The sequence below is a fragment of the Cloeon dipterum genome, chromosome 4 (genome assembly GCF_949628265.1).
Source record: "Cloeon dipterum chromosome 4, ieCloDipt1.1, whole genome shotgun sequence".
In the NCBI taxonomy this organism is placed as follows: domain Eukaryota; kingdom Metazoa; phylum Arthropoda; class Insecta; order Ephemeroptera; family Baetidae; genus Cloeon; species Cloeon dipterum.
The window spans coordinates 6,982,941-7,010,847 of NC_088789.1; the positions used below are offsets into that span (position 1 = coordinate 6,982,941).

The window sequence follows — 27,907 nt, forward strand, 5'->3', positions numbered from 1 at the left end:
ACACAGGGCACGCCGGGCGAAATTAATGGGTGCCCTAAAATCGCAAAATTTGACATGGATGAAGCAGAGTGTATGCGCACCGATTGTTATAGGGCACGTTGACAAGAGCAACTGGCTCAATTGTGATTACTTCCTGCCGCTGGTGCGTGCTGTTTGATATGCAAATATTTTTTGCATCTCCTCTTCGAGAAAATTAAACACGGTTTTTTTATTATATTTTAACTCTGGCTTTTAATTGCTTCTTTTATTTACAAAAAACCATTGAGTCTGTACACATTTATATATTGAAAATAAAAATTGTCAGTATGTTGAGAGTTTGAATGCTTCTCGTTTGTATTACCTTCTGCAAAACTGGGACGACACTATTGATTACCGACAGAGATTGGCCACATTAATTATTATTCACGTAATCAGACTGTTGAACTATATTACTCGTGTCCTGTGTACTCAATGTGGATGTTTTGTGTAGCGCTCAGAAGCATAATATCCGCGACTTCAAGTAGTAATTGATACACAAATATTAATGTAGCTGATTTGACATTACACTCTCGCCTATGTGCCGACGATAATTATGCAAAATTTAAACGTCAATCTGATGATTTAGTAGCAAACAGCAATTTAGAATATATGGAAAGCATTAGACCACTGAAAAGGCAGCGTTCCAGCCTAGTGTGTACGAGTAGTAAATGTGTGTAGCATAGCAAATTGTCAAGAAATGGAGGGGATCCAACAGAAAAGTTTGTGTTGGATTTTTACAATTTTTATACAGGAGATCAACAAGTCAATCACCATGGTTTACATCAAAGGACACCATCAGCGAAAATCTTTGAGAAGGTTAAATTTTTTAATTTGTTTCAAAGAAACGAGTGAGAAATATTTTCACTGATGTTATCCTTAAGAAAATTACACTCCAGTATTTGGAAGAAACTGAAGTATTCCTCACGATAATTGCTTTCGAGGAATAAGCTGAAATCAGGCCAAAGTATTTTTAACTCATCTCATCAATAGCTTGTGGCAGCGCAAAGAATTATTGCTCTAGAAAGACCGACAGCTTTTTAGATTTCTCTCATTTGGTGTCTTTTGGAAATGGAAAATGCTTCTCGCACAGTGAAGATAGAAATCGGCAATGACAAACAGCTCGTTGAGCATAAAACACAAATTGTTTACAGAGGAATTCCAGCTTTTTAATTTAATGATCACTCATGTTCATAAATTAATATATATATATATATATGACGCAGCAATCAATCAATGTTGCTTACAGAGTATCAGTTTACCAAATAAGAACTTTCGCATCATATCCGGTTGCTTAAGATTATTGCTGTCGAATTTAAGGCAGAAAGTATGATCGGTAAAAGCCTTCTGTGTGTGAGTTGTTTGCACCTCCTGATCTCGCACAATGATGGCACTATGAGAAACAACACTACGTCTAAAAAGGTATTTTGTCTTGTTTAGAAAAAAGTTTGAGATGCGCCCACACAGACTTTTTATCGATTTATGAATTATTTGATTTAAATATTGTTCTTTTTTATCAAGGAACATTTTTTAGCTTTTTGATGCGGAATAATTCGTAAATGGAATGTTCTGCAGCACTTAAAAAAAGGAAATTTAGACTTACAATCGTACTATACAAATTGGGACAGGGTGTCGTTTATATTCAAGTAGTGTCTGGAAGAATCAAGTAAATCACAAATTCGTCTAATTCCCAATATAATAAACACGTTCATAATTTACTATTTAATATCACGCTAAAAGTTCGTTCCCTACTAATAGAGTAGAAATGATTGTTTCGCTTCCGTGGATTATTAATACTTATCAATATTATTACTAGTGAGAAAGTTATGTCTTTGTTTTGGAAGATTGAGTTGAATTGGCCATTTTTGTAGGATTTAAAATAACAAGATCTATTGTCTCCGGAAACACAAATTTAAAATAGGCTGATATGGGATCTCAATTTTCCTTTCTACTTTTGATATGGACTGTTTGTCTAATAAAATCTGATTTTTTTACAATTTTGTTTTCCTTTCTGGCAACGAAAAAACCAAAACGGAAATTATACGGGCAAAATATTGTGCGCCCATCAACTTAGCATTTAAAGTATGTAAGTATGTAGTTTTCGCAGATTCTTCAAATCTTAGACTAGTTTCTTTTTTCATATAGGTGACGGCCTCAATTGAGGCACGCCGTCGCCCTTTTTGTAACAGAGAGGCAGAAGCCGCAGTTTGTTGCAGATTAGCTGCTTTTGGTGGTGGGCCTGGGCGTGTGAGCACAACCTTCTTCTTTGAAAATCAGTCACAACCACAACTTGGGAGAGGCGCCCTCTTAGAGCTCAGTTACAGGAATTGGCTTCAGGCTGTGTCCGTAGCCATGGTGCATGTTGCCAGGCGCCAGAGTCGCTGCGCGGATCATGTAGTCCTCGTCGCCGCAGCCAAGTTGAGCCTGCGAAAGTGCAAATATTGGCTTAGTCACAAAAAAATACAGCATCTTCTGTTGGTGACGTCACTCGGAACACAAATAAACCCACCTTTTGATACTCGTGCTCCTTGCGAGCTATGGCGGCGCCGGACGCCGACCGCGCGGGGAACCACCGTGGTGGATCTTTGAGGGCGTCTCGGACTCTGCGTCGGAACCGGCGAAGGGTGAACACAACTACTAAGATGACCAGCAGGACCACAAAGATGATTCCGCCCAAAACTGCCATCTGGAATGAGGAGAGAGCAGTTAGTGCATCAGTTGTATGATTCATACCGTTTATTTTTAAAGCAAAATTATGTTGGACTAATTTAATCACGCTCTCAACACGTAAGAACATTTTTAAGACAGCTAAAAATTGACAATAATATGATTAGGTGTTTTCATATCTTCCTTGTTCCTTGGGATTAATTGAAAAAAATATTGACAAGTTTCCCTTAAATAATTGAATTTAATAAATAATAGTTTTTACTTAAGGTTTTGAAAATGCGGCACTCAACTCAGAAATCAGATAATTTATTCTAATTAAAAATGAAAACTAATGAACTGAGATTTAACGTTACCATAAAACCTATGGTGAATCAATGAAAGTTTTTGACACTCTGATTTGAAGAGATAAAAGTTTTACGATTTAAACCACATATTGCTATGTACCAAAGTAGAAACTTCATGACTTATTAGAACATCAACTTAATTTTTTGTTTCACGTTCCCATGTAGTTCCTGCAAACAATTTTTGCCTTTGTTCTTTGTTCACATATTTTTATGATTTGACAGTAATTTACGTATCATAAGCAGTACACGTTAATATAATCTACTCAATGCACCCGCTTGCATTGGCGTCTGATAATGATCTATCTATCTAACTTAAAATTTTGTGTCCTCAATGTTATCAATTTTCCTCATCAAAAATACTATTGAATCTGCTGGGAAAAACACTTAAAATTGATAACCATATCAGCTTAAAATTTATGCAAGCACGCTGAGTTAACAATTAAGAAGACGAAAGGGTTTTCCTCCCCCGTGATCTTCTCCACTATATGCCAAGCTGGAAGCTTTAACGAAATGAGTCCCATTAGAATCAGTCTCTAAATATTTAAGCTAGAACGTGCAGATAAGATCACCAAAGAGAAAGAGAGAGAGAGAGAGCTGCAGACGACTCGGCAGCTACAATGAATTTAATCCATCTGCGAAATGGACTCGAGCACCCGCGCGCACGCTCTTATCAAACCGAGGAAATCTGGTCTGCCATCCAATTAAGAAGTGCAAGCAGCAATGTCTAACCTGTGTCGAGTCTTTGCTGGAGCATCCCAGCTCCTCGTCCGACAAGTATCTGAGACTTCTATCTTTTAATTGGGCCGGCGAGTCGCAGAGCACTTGATTGGCGGCGGCCGCGTGGCCGGCGACGGGCAGCGACCTGGCGTCAGGGTTGATGGCCGCCACGGCCGGGTCCTCCCTGGCGATCAGCACCCGCTGCAGCCACACCAGCGAGCACGAACATACGAGCGGGTTCTCGGACACGTCCAGCTTGCGCAGCTCGCTCCAGTTCACCATCGACTCGGCAAAGCTGGTGAACGCGTTGTCCCTGAGCACCAGGGTGCGTAGTTTGGGCAGCCCGGTGAGCGCGCCCGACTCGACCTCGCGCAATTGCTTGTTGCCCACCAGCAGCAGGTTCTCGAGATTTTTGTTCTCGGAGAAGACGCCCTGCTCCAGCCGCTCTAGCTTCTCGGCGCCGACCACCTCGAGGGTGCGCAAATTAGGCAGGCCCGCGAAGTCCTTGTTCTTCAGGGTGGTGATCGGGTTCTGTCCGATCTTGAGCTCCTCCAAACGCGTTAACTGCGACAGCGCCTGCTTGGGCACGCTTTCGAGCCGGTTGTCGGCCAGGCTGAGCGTACGCAGCATGGGCAGACCGGCGAAGGCGTGGCTGCTGATGGCCACCAGGTTGGAGCTGGACACGTCCAGCACATTCAGCTTGGGCAGGCCCTGGAAGACGTCGTCCGGCAAGACGGAGGCGTTGAACGCGTTCAGGCCGACCCTGAGCTCGGCCAGGTTGACCAGCGGCAGGAAGCAGGCCGTTGGCACCGAGAGCAGCTGGTTGTCGTCCAGGTGCAGGATGGACAGGCTGGTCAACCCCTTGAAGGCATCCCTGTGCACCACCGTGAGCCGGTTCTGGCCCAGGTCCAACTCCTCCAGGTTGGTTAGGGAGGCGAAGGAGCCGGCACCCAACTCCTCGATGAAGTTGCCGCGCAGGTTGAGCACCACCAGGCTGGCCAGGCCGGCAAATGACAGCGCCGACACGCCGGTGATTTTATTCTTGGTCAAGTGCAGCTCGGTCAGACGGCCCTGCGACTTGAAGGTACGGTTGGGGATGTTGAGCAGGTGGTTGTAGGAAAGATCAAAGTACAGCAGCTGCGGGTAAAACTGGATGCTGGCCTCGACTGAGCGGATTTTGTTCTGCCGCAGGATCAGCCGCTGGATGGACGGGTTCAGGGTGATGGGCACGATGCTGAAGTTGGCCGCCATGCATGTCACCACCAGCTTGACGTCGTCGCACTCACAGCCTGTGGGACACGTTGCCGAGACAAGCACGGCCGCCGTCGCCGCCAACAAAAGCGGGAGCGTCACTCTCAACATGCTGCTGCAGCTGACTGTGTCCTCCACATCTGTAACAAGCGATTCAAAAGTGTTATTAATTAACAAATGAACACTTAAAAACGCATTTAAGACAGTTTTAACATTATCTATTTTAAGTTATCTCGTAAATCTGTTTTGGTTTTAAAAGAAAAGCACACGGTCTGAGCCAATTCTAAATTTTCCACTGGAGCTTAATGGCTGCACAGAGAAGTTTACCATTTTTATATTCAAAGAACTCGATTACATATCTATCAGGAAATTTTTAATACACCATACTTAATAGATTCGCCTTTGAAACTTGTAACGTAGGATTGACTAACCAGGAATTGTAAATAAATCTCCAGAGACGTGATTTTTTCCCAACAGTGCCACAGTTGAGAGTTGAGTCGCCTTATCTGTCGATACAAACAGCGTCAGATTATCGGCGGCGCTTAAAGACAACTTTTTGTTGGCAACCGACTTTGAATTAATAAACTCGTTTCCAATAGACTGTGGGATCTAGAAAGTTTTCTCGGCGCGACAGAGATGCACATCAGCTGGTAATGCTCACGCGGAGAACCTTTTCAATCGGGTTATTATATCATCTGTGCGCTCGTCAAAGCCTGAAGAATGGTCTTTGCAAATTGCAGCAAGGCGGATCGAGCAACAATAAATCAGAACCGCTTCCATTTTGCTCTAATTTGCATGGCCCAGTCATAAATCACCGAAATCGCCTCTCGCAACCCACCCACCCGTTCGCTCCTCCAGATTAAACCGCAAAAAGTAATTTCAACAATAAAAAAGTGCGCTCGGCCGTAAATCGCGTGCATAACGGACTAGATAGAATTAAAAGTTTTCTGCTCGGATGGAATTATTTATCGCCGGAGCCATTCTCGCGGCGCGCACACAAGCTAGTCTGCAAAACTTATTATCCAGTGTTAATGCAGATGATATAGGGTGATAATTTGCGCGCGGCCGCTTTTCAGGCCAAGTGCCTTTTCAGCTAATACGACTCCTGTTCAGGGTGTGGAGTCGACTCGCTGAGAATCATTTATCACAATTACGTCAGCTTTAGAAAAATAAAACTCGCGCTCTGCTCTTTCTCTCGCGTGGCGTCCACTTGTTCCCCCGGTTCTTATTTCTTTCGTCTTTTCAGAACGCAGGAGAGAAGATGCTCTGCCTTTGGCTTGGATGCGAGCGAGTCACCAGACCGAGCAGGCAACACAAGCAACCGCTTCACTTTATCACGTGCGCGAAGCCAACTTTGCTGATATTTTATCCTAAAATTGCGTCGCAGGGCAATTTATGCTTTCCGCGTGGAAAACAAGTTAGGTCTTAATAAATTCGTATCTCCCTCCCGCTTGGTTTGAATCACGGCCCAAGAAGTGTTTGCGAGCAATACAATATAACAATCCCTCATGCTAACAGTCAGGCTCGAAATTATCTTGTAAACTTTGTATCTGGACGGATTAATTTTCGCGTTTAACAACAAAGTTGTTTGTGTAGGGCTGTAAAGTGTCACCCGTTCCAAACTTCATAGCCAGAGGGGTTTACAGCTTACGACTGTCGGGTTAAATTGCCGAACTCGTTGTTATTTTTCCGTCAAAAATCAAACACACTGAGCAATCGCATAGTTTACTTATACGAACGACGTAATCACGCTTGCATAATATTCCCCAGAGTTGCATGTTAAACAACATGAAAGCTGACAGTCCACAATTTAAATATATCTCGGAGTGATGCAGCATCAACTGCTTTCCATGGAAATTACATACTAAAGGAATGAAATCATCACCGTAATAGCTTGGTGTTGAGCCGATAGAAGCGACAGATCACGAGATGAAAACACCGCCAGCATGGTACAATAATTGAGCGAGCACACATTATGGCGCGAGAGAGCTTTGTGTGACAAAGAGCATTACATTAAACGTGGAGGAGCGGAGGACGATATTCTAATGTTATGACAAGAGCGAAGCAGCCGCATGCATTTTATACAGGACTCGCGCGTTCCACATATACACGGGGGTGGCACAGCACAGGACGTGTCACTGATAAGAACATGCATGGAAAAATGCCGTCTAATTTATGGCCCGGTGTTGGCTTCAAGTGCATGTGCTTATCTGGAAATTAACTGCCTCGCCATGCGAATCGGCTTTTCGGAATATATGTATATGTGTGTCAGTCGAATTGCCGGCGACGTTCTGTTCTGTTCGCTCCGTCGTGTCAGGGGTCGATTCGACACGGCCGCAAATTTATTACCCCCGGCTACATGCCTCGGAGAGTAATCAAATCAGAGGCGGCTCGAACGTCACTTTCGATGCAGATGGCTTTAATTGGGCCAGTTGCAATAAATAAATTTCTGCGCCAGCGACCAGAGCGACGATAATGGACTTTGCCGAAATTGATGGTGTTGCCGGGGGTTGTGAAAAACAGTCCGTTAACAATGCTTTTGCTGTTGAACCATTTTTAGAATCAATTAAGTTGACAATATTTATTTCCACGTATTTCTAAATTTAAAAAGATTAATTATAACAGCATAATTTTCAGTTACAATCACAATCTAACTTTTTCTATTAACTTAGTAATTTAATGTCCACTTAACTTGCTCTTTATATTTATTTGCTGAATTTGGGGGACTGATTGAGAAATCACCGCATTCAAAGCCAAACAAGCAGAAAATCAAACGCGACTCTCCGATAGTGACTTCTCTTTCGCAAACAGATCGACTATTTTTCACATCCCCAGGCGGGACGGGACGCTGCAGCATTTTACCCGACTGCCACAGCAGATATATAAATTCTCGGTGTCGGCCGCGGCTTATTACTCTGCTAGCTGACGGCAGGGAGGAGGAAGTGGAGGGTGTTGCCGCGGCAAAAAGGGTGCTTCAGCAGATGGCCTCACGCACGGTTTCGGTGGGCCCAACACGCGGAAATGAAACGGCACACAGGAGGAAATACAGCTCATTAAGGGGATGCCGATGCCACCTCTGCTTTTTTGTCGCCATACGGCGTGATTTCGCGTTATTGTGCGTGCACGCTCAGAGCAGTAATAGCATGTGTACGTTGGCTTTATTATGGCTTTCCGCCTACCGCGTTTTGCGTACTTTTTCATCCCTGTGCAGATACACAAAGCACTCGGGAGTGCTCTGGAGAATATTAAATTACATTCGCAAAAGCGGGCAAATGTAATGGAAAATCGTCAGCAGCGGATTTATATCGTTTCTGCGGCCGGCTCACAGGAAATTTGAATCGCTGCAGGTAAAACAATGGTATTGATCTGCCTGTGCACATTGACTGCTCTCTGTTCTCTTAATGTGCAAATTTCCAGAGCTGCCACCGCTGGAAAGAACCGCAAGTTTCCCTTTTTCAGCTGCAATCACAATGAAAAAGGAAACTTTTACCACTCGTTATGTGAGCCGCTGATAAAAGAGGGCGAAAAGCGCCGAGATAACAAATCCGGCCGGCGGCAGTTCCGCCAGAACTGCCTAAGAGTCAATATTTCTGTGATGTGCGCCGAAAACGCGAGCAGAAGGAAGTTCTTCCAAGTCTCGGAGCTGATTGCGTCCCGGCAATTTAATTGGTGAAAACAATTAGGCGCCAGAGCAAAGAGAACTTTTGCAGCTGGCAATGAAAGCGGGGCAGCGCATTTTATTGGATTCTGCTGATGAAAAAGCAAACATTTCGCCGGCCATACCATTCGGCGGCTATATATATGTATGGCAGCGGCAATTCCTCTCCTCTCGTGTATGGTAGTGCAATCTCTGGACCATCCGTTCGCATCAGGGGAACTTCGCCACCCTCGGGCCGCCGATTCCGCTCGCGAGATTGGTAGAGCGCGGGTTGCGGCGAATGGTAAGTGGCAACTTTTTGGAATATATTTTGCCTTCCTCCGCCCACCTGATTAAATGTCACTTTCGCAAGTCATGTAACACGCGATAAATGCAAATTCAATCTGAACAACTGTCATACCGTTTATCGCCCCCGCACACAGGCCAAACATTCGCCCATGCATTTAGCACGGCACAAATTTAATTAATTCGTTCGAAAACCTACTTAATCTGGAGCCTCTCATTGAACAAATATTATTTTGCAGCTCGATCCCCTGACGAGAACTAATTAAAAGTGAGGATGGAATTTTAACAAATTTTGACGCCTCACCCGCGGGGCTGATCGTTAAAGAGGGCGCATCATGATACGTTGGCGTTCATTTCCTTTAAATCTGCCCCCGCGCCTCCCTCGGTCGATCATCAAGAAGCTTTTAAGAGCAAAATAGGTTCTGCGAGCGAGGCGAACTTCCCTCATAAGTAGCGATTCTGGCGCTGAGCAGGAACCAGGGGCCACAATAGCTGGTCATTACGATCAGGCGGGCCAGCCTGCCATGCCGATGCCAGCCAGCCACCCCAGACTAACTTCATAACAAAAGCATCAGCAATGAGAAGATGGAACTGGGGCGGCGGAGGCTCGAAATGCGCTCCTTCCTCTCTGGTATCAGTCCCAAAAAGCGACGGCCCGCATGTTTGGCTTTTATTAGCGAGATAAATTTCCAATTTATACTTACGTATGTGTGCGCGTCGAAAGAGTTTTTCCACCCCGGCTCTTTCTACGAATCAACAGCGATGAGTGATTCAACCGTAAATACACTCGCCCAGAAATATATGTATCGCCGGCCGCAGAGAGGAAAATTCACTTTAGCGGCTAAGAAGTCGTAAAATTTTGGCCCGCTCTCTGCAGATGCCGAAAAGAGCCAATTTCGTGAAAATTGGGCGCCTGCAATTTATGGAATTGCACTCCCGTATTCGACCGATAAAAATAAAAAGCGATTCATGGCACTGAGGAAGACCTAAAGTGCATGCGGAGGGGCGGGAGTAGAATTTCGCTTCCGGCCCATTACATTCACATGTACACATACGCCAAAATGCATTCTCTTTTGAGTGCTCTAAAAAGCCGTCTTTGAATTACTCCGCCTTATATAAAGTTCCCCTTAAATGAATGAATACCGCTGTGTTGAAAACCTACGTCTAAGGCTGCAGATGCACACTCCATAACCCTTTCAAAAGGGCAAGAAACGCACAGGCCAGTCTTGTTTCTCTCTGTGAAACTCTATCCATTCTTTTGTCGCACCTTATCTCCTTTTGCACAATTGAACTGGACGCAGGAAGAATGCAAAAGGTGTCACCACCGCGTGTCGGTTTTGCGTCTAAACGCATTTTCTCATGCGTGCCTGACGAAGTACATACACAAACAGGCAGGTGCGGAACATATTTGAAATCTATTTCGTTTCATCCCCCGAAACGTAGGCAAGACACGAAGCTATTTTTCCTTGTCAATAGTGATCGTATAGGGTGCGTGGCGTCCATTGTTGTCGGCATCACTTTTACAACTGCCATAGAGCGATCGCGATATAAGAAAATAAATACCTAAACGCTTCCAAGGTGCAGAACGTGGTCTGACCTCAGGCTTCAGGCTTGGGGTTGAGACAGAGAATGGAGCTTTTCATTCAGGGGGATATAAATCATTCGGTGCATGGGACAGGAAAATCACGCTGGTCATTGTAAACAATTTGTTCAAAAAGTTTCACTTGGATGAAAAGATGGGAAGCAGAAGAGCGATCGCATCGCCCGGTGGTGACGGGTGTTGTGTGATACCTTGATTGCCTCTTTGGCTCAACACAGACCGAAAATCACAATAATCGGCGCCTCTTCCAGTTCCGAGGGAAATAGCAGATTCATCCTAATGCATCAGATAACAGTGCCGGTTGAAAGGTTCGAGTTTATCATATGCGGGATCGATTTTTGAGCCATTAGCGCGGTGTCAGAAAGAGAGATTTACATCAAAATGTCGTTTCAAAGTGTCAGACGACTGGCAAAATAAAGCAATCCAAAACTAAACGAAAAAATCAGACATTATGATCTAAACGAGTCATTAAGTTGTAATAGCAGTCGCGTGAATCAATTCGCATTATATAGCTATGGCTCGACAGCAATTCCAGCTGCTGGCAGATGTCTGCAAAGTCTACACTCCATTTACTTCCTTGTAATAAAACTAATGAAACTAATTTCATAATTCCTGAGCCAACAAGGTCTAATTTCAGCCGCGTTTGGACCGGCTCCCCGGCAATTTGGGCGTGAGTCTGTCTGTCTCTCGGCGGGCCTGCACCTGCCCGTGTGGGTCGGCATGCTAAATCACGTGACTGCGTGCAGCTGCGGAGGCTGCGGGAGCGAGAGACGTGTGGCTCCCACCTGCCCTTCCCCCTTTGCGCACCATTCAATTTTATATATGTATATTCGAAAATAAAAATCCGCGCCTGTGGTGCGATGTCATTATTTTTATCTACTGCGCGCATGAATGGCTTTAAATGGGGGTAAAAGTCAGATCTCGTTCTCTTCCAGCGCGTTTAATCGTTGTCGGTGGAACTTTTGAAAAATATTACTTTGTTATGCAGACGCGTGCGCGACGTTTCTTTCGCTTGGCAGTGTTTGCGAGTGGCGACTCAAAATCTACTTTAGAGAGCGCTCCAGTGCCTAGATTGCCGCGGGGTGGTTTGTTTCGCAGCTGAACAGGGAGAACACACACAAATTGAACAACTCTCTGAAGAGGAAGAAGAGAAAAAGCGAAAGCAGCATTGCGTTTGCACACACACAGACAGACACGCGCGCACGCAGAACGGAGGAAGCCTCTCCATGCTTTTGCAGCGAGCACAAAGTCAGGCAGGCAGCTCGCTGCTGCAAAAGGAAAAAGATTCACCTCGACTGCTCGGTGCTCAGGCAGGGCGGCCGCAAGGAATAACAAAGACTTTCAATTGTTTAAGTAAGCCACTGCTGCGGCCGGGTGATTTTATTGGCGGATTTTGCCTGCAAAGTGAAATAATGAAGGAGGACGAAAAAAGGGCGCAGGCATTTCTGATTCAATTTGTAGCCGCGGCGTCAGTAACTTTTCCCACTTGTGCGCCGGGCTCTCAGTGCAGATTTTCATCTATAGAATAAATTTCACCTTTTGTACGTACAAACACACACACCAACCAGCCGAGCTCAACTCTCAAGTGATTTGTTACCGGCGGAGAGAACTGTGTAACAGCGGCGGTGGCGGGGAGTTTTTATTGCTGCAGCTCCCCAGCAAAGCTCCCGAATCGAAAAGCTCGCTTTTTTCTTCCTCGGCTCCGCACCACCATCAGTCGCGCACAAATATTTGCATTCACAGCCACCAACTTTTGTTATTAAAAATACAGTCGGCATTTGATTAAAAAATGCCTCATTACGCGAGTAGAAGGTGGAACGGAAAAGCAGATTTTAATTTACCCCCGCGTGCTGAGCCGGGCTGAATAACTCAGCCACGCCTTTCATTACTTCATTACAAATTTATATTCGGCGTGCGGTCGGCTCAGGGGCGAGAACGCTTCTTTATTGCACTTGGCACCCCGCGTAATTGGCGAGTATCAGCATCAGCTGGAAGCTGGGGTTAACCCCATCCGAGCAAGCATCATCAGCAGCGCTAATCCTATTATACGGCACGCGGCGGCAATACGCTCTTTTGCGACGGAGAGGAATCGTAAATCGGTAATTAACAGCCAACAAGCTCCTACGCTCGTTAATTGGGGCGAGCGAAAAAAGGTTTGAATAAAAACCCCACTCGCGAAGAGAATGAAAGAACAGCCAGCGTCTTCGCGTCGGTTTTGTTATAGGAGGAACGCTATACGCGTGGGACGACCCATTATTCACACCGTGCTGGTGGAGCAGCATTTATTTTGCGCACGGTTGTTTCTGCTAAACGTTCCAGCATGCCGGCGGCCATACAGAGGCGGGTATTTTTCCAACAAACAAAAAAATGAATTGTGAAATACAAATTTAAAAAACGATATGGCTTGTTGTTGGAGCTGTCTCTTTCACTTAAGATAAGTTGAAAAATATTCGAAGAAAAATACCTTACAAGCAAACAAAATATTATATTTTAACTTTGTGATACGTTTCGTCAAAAGTTAAATAAATTATTATCCCTTTCTAGCAAAGCATTGACAAAGGCGAATTAATTCATCTACAAAATCCTTTATCAAAGTCCGAGGCAGCGAGCCAGCTTAAATTGATATGAAATTCATTTTTTTGGCGTCAATCGCAAAGAAATGCAGCTTTCAGAATCAATCCAATGGACGGAGATATTAAAATCGCTCTCACAATCAACGGAGTGTAAGTATTCGTCATTTTTTCTGCTGTGAGGTCGACTTATTACATCACAGAGGCAGCAACAATTTCCTCGGCGAAACCCTTTCTTTGTGAGCGAGGCGGAAAAGCAGGAAATGAGAAAAGATGAAGCGCACAGCTCTTTTTATGCGCGCTGGCCGGCTGGCTTTTCAAGTACATACACATAACTTTCGAAATGAAAAACCATCATCAACTTTGATCCTCTTACTGACTTCTTTCGCCTCTTTTTATATAAACAAGTGGGTATGGACGGCTCGCTTTTTTAATATCGCCGCGCATGCAACTTTGGCGTGCTAGTTAAACTAACTGCAAAAATTTTCGCAACCGGAAACTTTTCCCGGTTGAGAGAGGTGAAGGGAGGCACGGGACAAGAAAAAATTAGCAATTCGTGCAGTTTTCCCTGGAGCCCAAATGGCACAAACAAACATTTCTCTCCCTCCAAGAGTAGATGGAAGTATAAAAAAAGAGTCGCACGCGCACACAAGAGGGACTCGGGGTAATGTGATAAGGAGCAAAAAAGTAAACAAAAAAACTCGTCGGCATAGTTGACGGGAGGACCGAATTCAATTTCCATTTCTGCTCCTCGGTGAATTCCCGACTAATTTGCCTAATCCAGGTAGAAAAACGTAGCGTAATTGCCGCACTTTGTGAGTGGAGAACCTCAAATGCGTCATAACGGCCACCGGCTAGATTCATGCCCAGGGTCTCTTGGCAGCAAACAGAGATGAAACTGCACAAAAATCTGCCTCTTCAGCTCGAGTGTGGAGCGTCCCTTTTGTGTTTATTGTGCTGTCGACGGCGTGCTCTTTAAGAATCAGCTAGCTTTGCGCCAGCAGCATATAGAGAAGAGATGAGTTTCTTTCTACTCTGGTCCAGTCGATCGTGAAATAATGAGAAAATCGAGGAGGCATACATTAGACGCACAATGCGCCGGCCCGGCTGGCGTCACACTAGCATTTCGAAAGCAGCCAAGTGGAAAAAATTTGTCAATATATATATCAAGTCGGCGGCGAGACGCGGCTTTTTCCAGCACAATGAAATATATTTCGTGTGCCCTTCCTTTTGTCAGATTATGAAGTGGCTGGAAAGTCACTTGGCGCGGAAGAAAGGAATTGATCAAGAGTGAAATATACACTATTTTTCTGCGGCAGCTGAATCAAGCCAAGTTTATCATCTCTGACGCGATCGACGACTTCATCTTCTATTTTCGAGGCAGATTAGTCAAGGAAAAAAGGCCGTCGCTCGAGTTTGCGTGCTGCTAACCGCGCAGGTGAGAAGAAGTTTCTTGCGGCAGTCCAATTATCATAGGTCGCAGCTTTCCTTTACTTGGAAACTTGCAATAATTAATTATTTTCAAGCGCGGCGCGGCACTCTCTAGAATTTTTATGCGCGGCTAGGAATTTAAAACAGTTGTGTACACATTTTATTTCATTCAAGCGGACAAGGAATCCGATTCTCACGGGCGTTCAGGCGACTATAAAAAGAAGGGATAACAGGGAAACTTCATTCTGCGCTCTTATCTTGTTGGGCGCGGCAACGTGTACTACCAACGAGAAGAAATCGATGAACACAGCAGGTCGAGCCGAGAGAGCGATTGACACTGTGAATTAATTTCTTGTAATCGACGTGCGGCTCAAAGGCTCTCCGGCGAAAATCATTATAGACACCCTTTAATGAGGCGCCGCACGGAAAAGGTGTGCGTCTGCGGAAACGTTTCAAAATCGTACGCCGGGGAGCAAAATAAAGAACGTAGCTGCCGCTGCGGATCAATTAAATTCGTCTGCACGAATTCACAAAGCTGCTCGCGCGGATTTAGCGCTTTGCGTTTGTTATTCTGACAGAGAAGGAAGGAAAAAAAATTTGTATGAAATATTAACATCTCGGCTCGAGATGAAAAAAAGAATATTAATATAAAAAGCTCCGAGAGGGTGTATTTGAAATTCTGATGCAAAGGCACATGGCCGGGCAAAACCGACAAAGAGGTTTAATTTTGAAAATTTTCGGTCTGGTGCTGGATAAATGGGAAAATTTGCATGCGTAATGAGAGCGGAAAAGCACTCAGCGGCGAGGGCAGGCGCCGGAACAAAAGAGTTAAGCTCGATGGATGGATGGAAAATGAATGCATCGTTGGTTTCAATTTCACATTCGCTCAATGCAAAACAGTCGCGCAGCAAGTGTAATTGCGCTCGTTACTCGAGCAGTATGTATTGCGTTACGCCAACCAGACCGGGCACTCTGTATGTATACGGCACGGGCCCGTAATGCACACAGCAAATGCGATGGGTGCATGCAGCAGCTAGCCAACAAAGGCGACTAATTGCGTATGATCCGCTGAGAGTGGTGTCGCTGACAGCAAAGGCCGACCGACTAACTGTCAGCGAGCAAAAAATGCTAGTTGCGAACAAGAAAATATACCTGTGTTTACAAAAGAGTTGGATTATATAATAATCAGCACCGTAAACACAGTATGACTAACAACTTGAAACGTTTTTAAATGGGGAAAATGAACAATTTAATCCTTAAAATTCGTATGTTCATAGAGGATGAATTGCGCGAATTTCATCACAACAAAAAAATTTCCCGACCAATTTCGCGTGGCTATCTAATTATTACTTATTGTTTTTTTTTAATTTTCTATCATTGCCATCACTCAAAATAAACTCCATTAAAAGAGGAGATAAATTAAGTCGAAATTGGTCTGATGTTCTCTCTCGGCGCATCACGGAGATATTGCATTAAATGTGGATATCAACACACCCTCTGAGGCAGATAAATCGACTTTCAAGCTCTTTTTTCAAGCCAGTGCCCCGTGTTTGCAACAAAGATTTACTAATTACAAGCGAGGGGGTGAGTCGAGCGGAAAAAGATAAAATGAAGGGCGCCGCTGGTGCTTCCGTACTTTTTCATTATGAAAAATGCGGGGAGAGCGGGCAAAAATAATCGAGACGCACGGCTGAGTTTCGCCGAGGAGTACAACATCGTGGGTGCGGCGAGAGAGCAGACTTGACAAAATCTTGATTGCGCGCGCTCGCCCCTCGCCCGAGTTTTCCGCCTTGCGAAATAACGAGTGCGCGTGTGTGTTAACGACGTGAAATTTATTATAATTACGCTGGTGGGTAGATGATGGTGCCTATTTTTTACTCGCCGAGCAGAGCTGGGAATTAGCCTCAATGCAACGCATTGGCTCTGACGCGGTCGTCTTTTAACTTCAAGTGCAGCCAGTAGCCAGTAGCCCGTTCACGTTCCGTTGGGTTTGCGAACTTTTTTTGCTCTTGGTGCGCATTGGTGCGCTGGTATTAATTTCGAGAATCAAGCGAAATCCTGTCGAGAAGGGTCACCTAAGTGTGTAAAGAAAAATATGAAAAGTTTTTATAGCCATTTACGTTTAAAGATCAATGGGCTTAACAAGCTTTTAAAAACTTTTTATAAAACAGGCCAAGTTTAAATACTCTGCAGTTTTAATACATCTTGATTGCTGGAAAATTCTTCTAGCGTTTGGAATACGGTTTAAATTTTCACCACGAATTAACTTGCTTGTTCAGCAGTGACAAGTGTTTACATATAAATTTGAATTAAGCTCTTTTAGCAGAGCTCCAAGCTATTGTTTGTTTACAAACTTGCAGGCTTTTATGATACCACGTTAGCCGACGTGCAGGTATACTGTTTAAAGAATTGTCCCGCTCGCAGGGAAGAGAGCTGTATAATATCTACCCCACGAGAGAAAAAAAGAGTCGCCATCCAAACACACACTCCTTTTTTTGAAAAAGCGGCGTAAAAGGTCGTAAAACAAATTTTCCCGCGCCATATGAAGTTTTATTGCACTTTTGAAAAGCACAAAAGGAGAGAACTGCTAGGAATAATTCAGCGAGTTGCATGATAGCGTTTGTGCCGACTCACTCTGTGTGTGCTTCACCAGCAGTTTTGATGCATACATCACCGACCGACGTTTAGAGTCGGAGGCAGGCCAGCTAGCTATGGAAAGCGAGAGAAAAAGTCGTGTTTTCCGCCTGCAGACCGACCGACCGACCGACCACACCCTGCTGCAAAATATGTATTCCTGAGAGTGCAAAAATAAAAGGCGCGCAGTGCGTGCCCCGTGTGTTTTTGTATGAATAAAAGCATCAAGCCCAAGCGCGAGTAGGAGAGAGTTATATCATTTTTGGCGCCGGGGCGAGGAAGAAAATTCTTCTTTCACGACAAAAAGGTCGAGGTGAGGAGTAGGGAAAAGTTTTCCTCGCTCGAAAATTATCAAAAAGCTCGTCCGCTACCTGTTATCATCCATCCAAGAGAGTGATGAATTCGCAACTTGAAAAATTCCTCCCTCGAGCAGCAGCGAAGGTTGTTTATCCAGCACTCGGCAGAATCTGATTACGGTCCAGCAGGAGTCGGAAATCCCGACCGAGAGCGGCAGTCGAGTGCATTGGGTTGATTTCGGGGGACAAGGGAAGAATGACCCTCGGGCAAGTCGCCTCTCGTCGGAATTATTGTGATTAATATGCGTGGCCGCCCAGTATTGCTGCGTGTGTTTAAATTTTGCCGTCCCAACAAACAGCAGCAGCGTGCCAAAACAACCCTCCGGAGGGCCGTAAATTGGATTTAACAGTTTAATTGAGTCCCTGCCAGGAATTATCCGACGACGGCGCATTTCCATTCGCACATAATACACACACAAAGCGCGTGCGAATGGCAGCAATTTCATTCTTTTTTTTTTCTCTCCGACTACAGCACACGCAAATTGAACCTCTCTTTTATTTTTCCATTCGGATAATTTGCGCCCGCGAGCGGCTTTAATTTCCCGGCGGCGTTTTTACGAGCACCATAGTGTTTGTGTTTTGGTCACTTAATTTGTGCTTCGCGTGGGAGCCGAACTCGCATTTTTTCGCAGGACGCCCAGATTACATCGCTTTTGACGACACAGGCACAGAGAAGCGTTTTATTAAAATAATGGTGAAGGCTTAAACAAAAACACACAGAGTGCGTGATGATCAACATTTACTTTTTTAAGATATCAAAGTAAAAAAGCACATGAGCGCAGGTTAAGTGGTTGTCATTATTTTTGGAAATATTGTACTCAGCACCGCTATAGAAATGTGTTGAAATATTTATCATGCATACAACCAACTGTTTCTTTTTACTAGAAAAAGAGTCCTCGATCAAGGGTTATCAGAGTTATTCAATCGAAATACAATAACAAGTATAGCCCATACACAAGATTCTTCTAACCCTAATGAAACTTTTCTACTGGGATTAACATCATACTTATACTATTTTTCCCTGCAAAATAACGAAGCAGATCTCTCTAGTACATAGCTTGAACTATTACTTTTAATTGCACTGCCTAAGATTTTCTCCTCTTAGAGTCGAGAGCACAATTAAAGCACCACAAGCAAAATAATTTTCCGCTTGAAGTGCAAAGAGTCACAAAGGAACTCCATTTCCCTCCTCTCTGCTGGGATAAATTTTGAGCGAATTCTCTGTATACCTTGGCGAATAATAATATAAATATCACACCTGTCCGGCGGCAGGAAGCTTCATTTACATTTCTATGCTTTTTTGCAAATCCTCTCGCACGACTGCTTGCTTACCGCAGAACGGAAGCAAACTCACCGAGCTTCTTTAGCATTTGAATGCCCGGCCGACAATTGTAACCCCTGAGCCTGTTGTTGGCCGGGAGAATTCACCTGCTATACAAGCAGCGAGGGGTCCACTTTTTGCGACACAAAGTCGTGTTTGCGTGCGTATATGAAAGAAAACCTGCTGCTGGCCGGCCAGCCGAAGGGATTACTCTATTGTTTCCAGAGGCGGCGACTACTGTCGCTAACCAAGAGCAGCTCTTCGCGCCGACAGCACCGGCATATACAGGTATTAGAACCTGGCTGACCTTCGCGATGCCGCCGACGTGGTAATACAAAAAGTAAGTAGGTGGTCAAGTGCTGCGACGCAAAAGCAAATAACAGATCGGCTCGATTTTCATTCCTGCGATAATGAACCGGACGGTATGATTAACACACATGCAGCACCAGGGATCATTACCGCGTGGAACTGCATGCATTGCACACACATGTGCAACAACGGCTGGAAATAGAGCTGCAATTACTAACGGGTGCCGCCGCTTGTTGCTGTCTCGCATTTTGAGAGTAATGGCTTTTGAGCAGGTGTTGCGGGCTTTACGAACGAATGGAGTGGTGTTAACACCCTTTATTCGGGGTGTAAACATTTAGACGCACGGCCCAAAATTGACACACTCGAGCGGTAATTTTTCAACATCCTGCTTCACTGGTGCGGTTTCCATGTGCTGCCAGAAAGAAAGCCCTCCACCAGCCGAATGTTAAGAAAACTGTTAAAAATGATATCAATCAGCTCTGTTTGAGAACAAAAACTGCTCGTAAACAATTACTATCGATGAATTTAAAGCATTAAACAAAACGCACCTATTGTGCACAGCCAACAAGAGATTGCATTCGATCGCGTCAAGTGCATTGCGCATGAATAATGAATACAATTACTCAAACAATTATCTCATGTTCTCCTTGTAGAGCACAAGCAAGTAGTGACTTTTAATAAAAACAGCTGTTCTGATTCGCCGCATTAATATGCATCCATTGATTTATGCGCGCTCCGCTTTTCATCATCAGCGTCGTCGCAATAATAATAATAGTATTAAACGATTTGTCCTTCGATCGTGCTGCTATTTCAATGCACCGACAACGCGTATTATATATATGTATACCATATGCACTGATTTGATTCAGAGCAGGCTCATTCAAGCCCGTGTTCGCCGTCAAAATTCACGCTCGGCTTGCGATGCGATGCACAGCATTTTCCATTCTTTGATTCTAGCGTATGCACTCGCATACATCCACGTGATGCAAATGTCAGCGTCTAATCAAGCATTCTCTCCGTCTCGCTCAAAATAAAAAAACTCGTCTGACACACAAAAAAATCCAACCACTAGGTCCACATCGAGCAAGCGCAAGAGTTTGCTGGTAAGAGCATAAAAAGACGGGCACGGTGGATTCACTTCAAGAAGGGCGAAATAGTTTGCGCGGAACAAAAGTGGAGTATGTCTCACACCTCGTGGCTGAACCTTTGACCTATTCTGCAAAATGTAGCAAACTTGGTGTGCCACACAGAGGGCGACGCGCAAGAAGTGCTCTGTGGCGATAAATTTCAGCATACTCTGGCAATGACACATCCACTGGCAGATTTGCATGCTTTTCCAGCAGCAGGCGGTAATGTTTTTAGTCTGGCGGAAAATGAGAGAAAAGAGATGGCGAGAGAACAGCACGAAAACTTGTGCAATATAATGCGGCGGAGTTGCTGGAATGAGATAGAAAATCCATTTGGAAGGAGTTGATGCATTAGTTCCGACAGCGGATGGAGAGTCTCAGCCAGTTTATTTGTTTGTGCATTTAGTCACGGATATTACTTTGAAAATATTCGAAGCGTTGCTGCGAATGTGGCACGGCAACTCTATATACATTGGCAAATTCTCAAAGAAACCACAACAAAGGCGTGATGTTTGTGGGGTTCCTATGGCAGAACCGAACCGTGGGTTTAAGCCGCAACACCAAGAGAGGAATCCATCACTGTCAAAAAATACATTGCAACTAACTTTGGTCAGATTCCAAGCAAGATTAAATTTTTCGAATGGTCACGAGCGATTGAAAAAGAAAGCTAATAAAGTTGGTCCTGAGGGACAGTCGACACCCTTGAGCCACCCATAGCGTGGAAGGGAAGCCTTTGAACAACCCTGCCCCTCGGGTCGTGGAGATCCCCCACCTAGAGCGTTATACCTGTAGCAGCTAAATCCAAAAGCAAATAATACTTTCCAAGCGAGTGACACTTTTTGAGTCACGTATTGTAACGCAACACTCTAACTTTCCTGCAACAATTTACGTAGTATGAATTTTGTGTGGGGAAGCTAACGTAAAACTAGAATGGTTTCAAATATAAAAAGTCCAGAGTGAGTGAGCATACATCTATCTCGTTCAGCGATCAAATGCAAGCGCTTCGATTGCACACTGGCAGCAGCTTCACCGCACCAGAGACGCAGAGGCCGCGAGCATAAAACGTAATTTAGTTGCAATGGGGAGAAAGAAACCTGATGCCTCTTATCAGATGGTCTTCCTGGAGCTTATTGCACGGGGCGCCTGCCTCGTAAACGAGCAGGCTGCCTTTTTCCTCTGGAAAATGCAGAGCCGCCCGGCGCCGCTATTCTGCGTTCGCCTTAATTAAATTTCTGGAACTATTTTGCATACACGAGAGAGCCCGTGCGGGTGCTGTGCTAATTTCACGTGAACAGTACACAATTAACTGCCGGGATGGCCTGAGGCCGCCGAGTTTGCTCCCCTGCCGACTGCCTACAGAGCGTTTTGGTGTGTGCACACTACACGGCCACTGCCGGCGCCGAAACTGCGCCGCCGAACTCGCTCACTCACTCTCCTGCAGCTTTTGTTTGCGTTTTGTTTCGAGTGAATTTCATGTGTGTGGGAGCGGCGGGCTCGCGTCCCGCAAGAGTTGCAACTCGCAGGCTAAGTCGTAAATTTTCTGCACGCGGACGTAAAATAAACCCCCTCGTTTCCTTTGCTTTCGGAATTTGTTTTGTAGCACGCCCGCGAGAGGGAAATTTCAACTTCACACAGTTTTTGTTGATTTACATACGTCACAATTTAAATTGAGTTCGCACGCATGAAAACAGTTTCGAGATTGTCACTGAAATGCAGTATTTCATCTGGTAAATGGATATGAATTTTTTGTGGGATCCTTACGATTAAATGCTTTAAATATTTGACAACGATCTCGTGGGAAACCGTGCATATCAGTATTTTGGGGAGAAGCGCAGCACCCATAAATTTGCGACTACCTCTTAGATATCAAGTCCATGCAAAATGTATGGCTGTCGCACTGCAAAATATCGAATTTCTGCGAATAAAATATTAAACACTCAACTTTGCATTTCCCTGCACAAAAAAGTAAGCTTGCGCAGAGGGGTTGCTTTCTGATCCTCGGGCGTTTTTATCACCCCTGAGAGATACGAAATGTTTGGATTTGGCGAAACAAAACTCAAATTCTGAGAAGCTCTTCGTGATTCGACCAAATTTTACGTCATTTGCGATCAAAAGCACTTAGGATAAGAGCTCTTGCCATTTTTTTCGCATGAATAAAACTGCCTCATTTTACTGCCAAAACAAATGCCGGCACGTTATTAAATTTCATAAAGATCCATCTTTCATGTTTGGAGCTTTTCGCCGGGCCCATAAAACTGTAGTAAATGGTAATATTGTATAAGCACCGAAGAAAGCAATTACTTTTCATTAGCAAGTTTAATGTGTTCCTGCTTTCGCGCAATCCATAATATACGGTCGCACGCGGCCTTCAACTTTGGTATTTTACGCGCGAGCTCTTCACCGAGCGATTCTCGTTAAAACACGCGCGTCTTTATAATGCATGGCTAATTATGCGAAAGTTTGCGCGCCTCCTAACGGGCTTAAAATTTCATTCACGGCACGGTAGAACGTGCGCCACTTCGAGCGAAAATAGATTTTTAATGCCGCAACTTGTGAACGAGTATCGAAAGAGTTTGCTAATTTCGCAGTTTGTCGTTTTTGTCGAAATTGTAATCGCTTTAACGAAAGAACTGCTTTGCATTTATATTGATAGCACGATTGACTTGAGTGCTTACACGCAATTTTTCAGTATTCGAGTGTCAGATGTGGATTTTGCTGTTTAGGCGCTTTTCTCAAAGGTCTTGTTTCTCATTAAGAAGATCAAAGGACGTTGGCTCCAGCTTGCATCAAGGCATTGGTGTCAAGTGTACATTTATTAAAGCTTATAAAAAAGAATAATTACTGAAAGTTTGTTAAAGATTGCGTAGTTGTGTCCCAAATATAAATGATTTATTTTCAACGAGATGCATGTCTGTTTGAGTCAAGCATTCCAGCTGAGGACAAGACGCTAACTTAATTAGTGGATGAATTCATAGAAGATAAAAAAATCATCAGTTCATTACTGCGTTTAACAGACACAAAAGGCAATAATATCACGTGGGAAAAAGTGAAAACGAAGCTTTTAGGGAACAATCGACCAAAACAATCAGCACCACCACCCGCGGTGCAAACCATTTCCTCACTAACGATCACACGAAAATGTTGTCGGCGAGAGATCTCGGGCTGTTTACCTCACATCACAGCCAGCTTAATAAAATCCGCCGGCGTAATTGTTTAAAATTACAAGGCGAGACCCTCAAGAACAAATAATTGTGGCCGGCGGCGAAAACACGCGGCTACCTGCACGCTGGAAACGCTGGCTCAGCGCGGTCCTGTTATTAGCCGGGGTGAGGGCGGCAGTGCAAGCGTCCTCGTCGGGGTGGCCTATTCATTAATTTCCCATCTTGGCCTGGATGAGTTATGCCGGCCGAGAGCGAGCAGCCCTAATTTCGGGCTCACAGCGCAGCGGAAGGTCACGCAGCGTGCAGCCTGTGTTTATGTGCATTTTTGGTTTGGTTTCAAAGTCTGTAATAAAACCCTCAATCGCCTCCAATCATAAATTCGTGCGGTCCAAAGACCGAGTAGGCGCGGGGCACGTGGGGAAAAGAAAAATATCTAAAAATTTATTATCTTTTTGTTGCCTGCAAGCTTCTTTTCAATCGTCCAACATAGCGGACCGCTTTTGTGCATCATGCGAGCAATAAGGATGGGATGCAGCTATTTGCTCATACACAAAAGTCAGCTCGGCCCATGAAAGAATCTAAGGAAGTCGTTTGATCACCGAATCAAAACGTATATCCGCTCATATTTCATCTAAAATGCATTGGACGTAAATTTGCAGGTTAAACCCGATTTTTTTTACCAAAAGCATTAAAATTGAACGTAATCGATTAGGGGCATGCTTTTCTAAAGGAAGCCAAAAAAAGAGGGATGCGAAAAATATAATCCCAACGATCAGACCAACTTGGCGCTCAGCCACTTGGATAAAGTATTTTCTTTCCAATACCGTCTTCGACAATTTATTCCTCCAAGATTTCCCCTCGCGATAATTTTTGCCTGCTGCTCATCCATCTTGCGAATTCCGCCGAACTCGATCTGGAAAGGCAATTTTGAATTCCGCAGCACGAGAAGAGAATTATTAAAGGTTGAATCCTGGCGGAGTCACGCTATTTCCTCGTGTTGCTTTCCATCCCCAACGCAGGGGTAGATTTCCCATTTGCGATTGCGTCAGCGAGCCAGCGGCGGTGGCCGCGTGAAATATATCGTATCACGACTGATTGACGCAGTGTCGACAGGTCAAAAATTTTGACGTCCCCCCTAATTGGAGCGGAAAAAACAAAGAGGCAGAATCATAAAACAAGTTTATATACACGCGCGCGCACGAATGGAGAGAATATCGAATCTAATGAGCCAGAGAGACTGGGTCGTTGGCCCAACCTGCTAAAAAAATACACGCAGACACGATCAGAGTTGCAGGTCTGGTTGGCTTTCAGAGGAAAAAATTATCTATATGCTTGCAGAGAGCATCAAATATGAAATGTTGCGGTTTATGGCAGTTTTCTTTGTGATTGAAAATAAGAATGAGAATGTCATGTGCTATTTGTCATCACTTACAACTATTAACTTGATATAATTTATTTAATTCAGTTTTAAATGTAATTTGCAAACCATTTTTTCGTGAATTTCGAAAAAATCTATAATTTAAAAATCGTGAATCTTGCCCATCATTCGGTGCACTCATTGGTAGACTCACTAATGTTGTCTTTTCTCTACCACCCAAGCACAGCGTCCGATCTTAAGGGTCACTCACCCTCACGTAGTCATCAATCTACATTGGTTTTATTGTTATTTATACACTGCCAGTCATGGGTGAGAAAATCTCACCCCGCCGTATACCTGGAGTGTCAAAGGTGAGATTTTCGCACCGCGCAGCAGTGACATGTGGCGGGTTGAGATTTTCTCACTGCAGCGCAGTGACATTTTCTCACCCCTGACTTGCAGTGACTAACAACCAGATGTGCGGTCCGAATTTGGGTTGCCTTTGAAATTTATAGGCAGAAAGTTTCTGTATTTATCTGCCAACAATATAAATGAGGAAAAAACCCGCTGTCCCAAAACCTTTCTTAAGGAATGTTTGCTGAGAAACTGTGGTTTAACCCTTTCTTCCGGTTTTCCCTAAAAATAAATGATTTTCTTCTAGTTGACCACTTTGTGTTATTTTATCGACATCTGGTCAACATACGCATATCCATTAATCGTTGCACAAGTATTAAGTTTGGCATCTTATTATTGCCTTCATATCAATTTTATTACCTATCCATTCCATTATTAATTGCGAAAATTTATTTTATAATATGCTAAAATAGCATCTATATAGAGATATTACAAACTAGCGTTACTTACAATTAGTTCGGTTTTCATCATAGCACTTTGTATAGATAGAGATAAACTGTTGTTGAATCCCACAAACTAGACTCCATGAACTACTTGCTAGTCAACAACTTTAATTTTCTTAATGTTCTGTGTAAATGTTCATAATTGATGGCCTGTAAAGCCCTACTTTGAATGAAATCGACAAAGAGGCGCAGGATTATCGGCATTTGTTGTATGTTTGCATTCCTGCAATTGCTTCAAATTCCGAAGTGCATGGTAGATGGAATCCATACAACACTTTTGCATCCTTGCATACTAACTAATACACTCCTCGGAGGTATATAGCTTAGTTCCAATTATCTCTCTACAAACTTTATAAACAAGGAAAAAACTCTTGCTGCGACTTTTTTTATATAAGACAATGTTCTTAACTGCACCGATTAAAGGAATATAAAGTAAAAGAAATCGTTAAACCATAGCGTTGAAGCTGTTGGGCGACAATTACAGTTACTAATTAGAGGCTGAATAAAACGCAAGGACTTTTTCCACCAGCGCAGAAAGGAGAGTTGACGTCACCACCTCCGATTCGCTCAACGCAAGTGTATTTAATAATATTCGTTTGGAGAGCGATCGAGGCGTTTTCTTGGCATTTTCCTTCTCGCGCTTGAACGTGCCGTGTAATTACGATACTCGGACGTGTGATTTAGCGCGCGAATTATTCATGTTTTGCGCACCAGGAAATGGCACGCGCCCACTGTGCACCACTTGACTTCACCACCGTCTGCGAGTGGAATGAAAAACGTGTATTTTGGGTTTTTACACTCACTGCGCCAGGAATTCTTACGCATTTGCACAATTTCTGTGAGCGCATGAGTTGTTTTTTAGCGTTTAAAATGCGTCAGCGGCTGAAGAGGAAAACTAACAAAGAATAGTTGTCAACATTTTTTTCAATAATAAGGAAAATAACTTGTATTTTTGTTGGGTTAGAATATTTCAAAATGTGGACCGAAATTCCAGGTATGCAACTATTTCCAAATATTTAAGCTACAATCTCCTTACACAAATTCTCAGGAGAGGATAATGAGTGTGTAGTAGTTAGAAGCTGTTGGGGGTGGAATGTGAATTGTGAGTGAAAAGGTAGTAGTAAATTTCTATGGTACACGGCTCTCAGCGGGAGAGATATTGTCACATCCAGCCCATTCAGCAGTTTTCACTACAAACCTTTTGCCCTTTTAACCTGTTTAAATGTTTCCATTGAGTAAAACGCAAATGAATACTCGACCTCAGCTCAATGAAAATATACACGTACAAATTTAATATTGTCAAATGAACGGCGAATCAGAGCGTAACAAGAAGAGCGAGAGGAGAAAATTGGCAATAATTACCTGTCGATCATAAATGTGTGGAACGATTGCGGTCCAGCTGTCTCGGACGGACGGATGGAGGAAAAAGTTGCACCAGCAGCACTCAATCAAACAAGCAAAAACACATCCAATCGTACGGCTTTATGACAGATAACGTCTTGTCAAAGTAATAGTCTTTGGTAACGACGACTAACGCACACAAACATGGACAGTGGTTCAAGTCATTCCAGCGCTCACGACCTCATCAGCAGCAGATCTGCAACAAAAACACAAAGGGCGTGTTCGTTCAGTCTCTGCCGAGGATGCAAAAGTACCAACAGGGCTGTGATAATACGCAAATCGAGGCCTTAATGTGCATAATCAGGGCAAAAACACGGCTGAAATCTGTTATCACGCAATTTAGCGGAGAGCAGGAAATGTGACAAAAACACTGCCGGGCCTGTGTGTAATGCTAATGCGATTTGCTTGCGTTTCACTTCTCTCGTCGCCGGACCAGACAATCCCAGACTCCCCGACTCATTAGCCATTTCAGAGCTTGAGCCCGGCCATGATTAGTGACACTGACACTGTTGGTGCCGAATCAATTAGAATTAAGAGCCGTACCTGTCGAGTATCCGTTTCAAAACACCGACCTTCTTAGGTTACATCTGCTCCGTCTGCGCTCTCGTACGTACGTACAATATTTTATGCCCAGCTTCTCTGACTAACCAGCCAGCCACACAAAAATCGCTTCTTAGCGCTGCCAACCAAGCTCGCACCTGCGCACAAAGTTCTTCCTGAAATTCCTCGATGAGTCGCTGACAGACCAGACGGAAATCTGTTTAGTTGGCAGCAAAAGGGATTCACTGACTGACAGATTTTTGTACTAGAGACATCTGGTAGCGAGATCATGCACCACCAGCGAAA

At 44.1% G+C, this 27,907-nt stretch overlaps 1 protein-coding gene across 2 annotated transcripts; it reads right to left on the reverse strand.

Annotated features, from left to right (window-relative positions):
• Window positions 1-203: 203 nt before the first annotated feature.
• Window positions 204-27,747, reverse strand: LOC135944125 (leucine-rich repeat-containing G-protein coupled receptor 6-like). Of its 2 annotated transcripts, none has more exons than XM_065490878.1 (5): window positions 27,605-27,747; window positions 27,023-27,257; window positions 3,756-5,134; window positions 2,525-2,701; window positions 204-2,439 (listed from the first exon to the last, which is right to left on the reverse strand). In XM_065490878.1, exons 3-5 carry the CDS (start codon window positions 5,103-5,105, stop codon window positions 2,323-2,325), a joined length of 1,644 nt encoding a protein of 547 aa, XP_065346950.1. In that variant the 5' UTR covers window positions 5,106-5,134; window positions 27,023-27,257; window positions 27,605-27,747; the 3' UTR covers window positions 204-2,322. The 2 variants fall into 2 exon arrangements, with proteins under 2 accessions (XP_065346950.1, XP_065346948.1); XM_065490876.1 differs by having other exon boundaries at window positions 204-2,460.
• Between the last annotated feature and the right edge of the window lie 160 nt (window positions 27,748-27,907).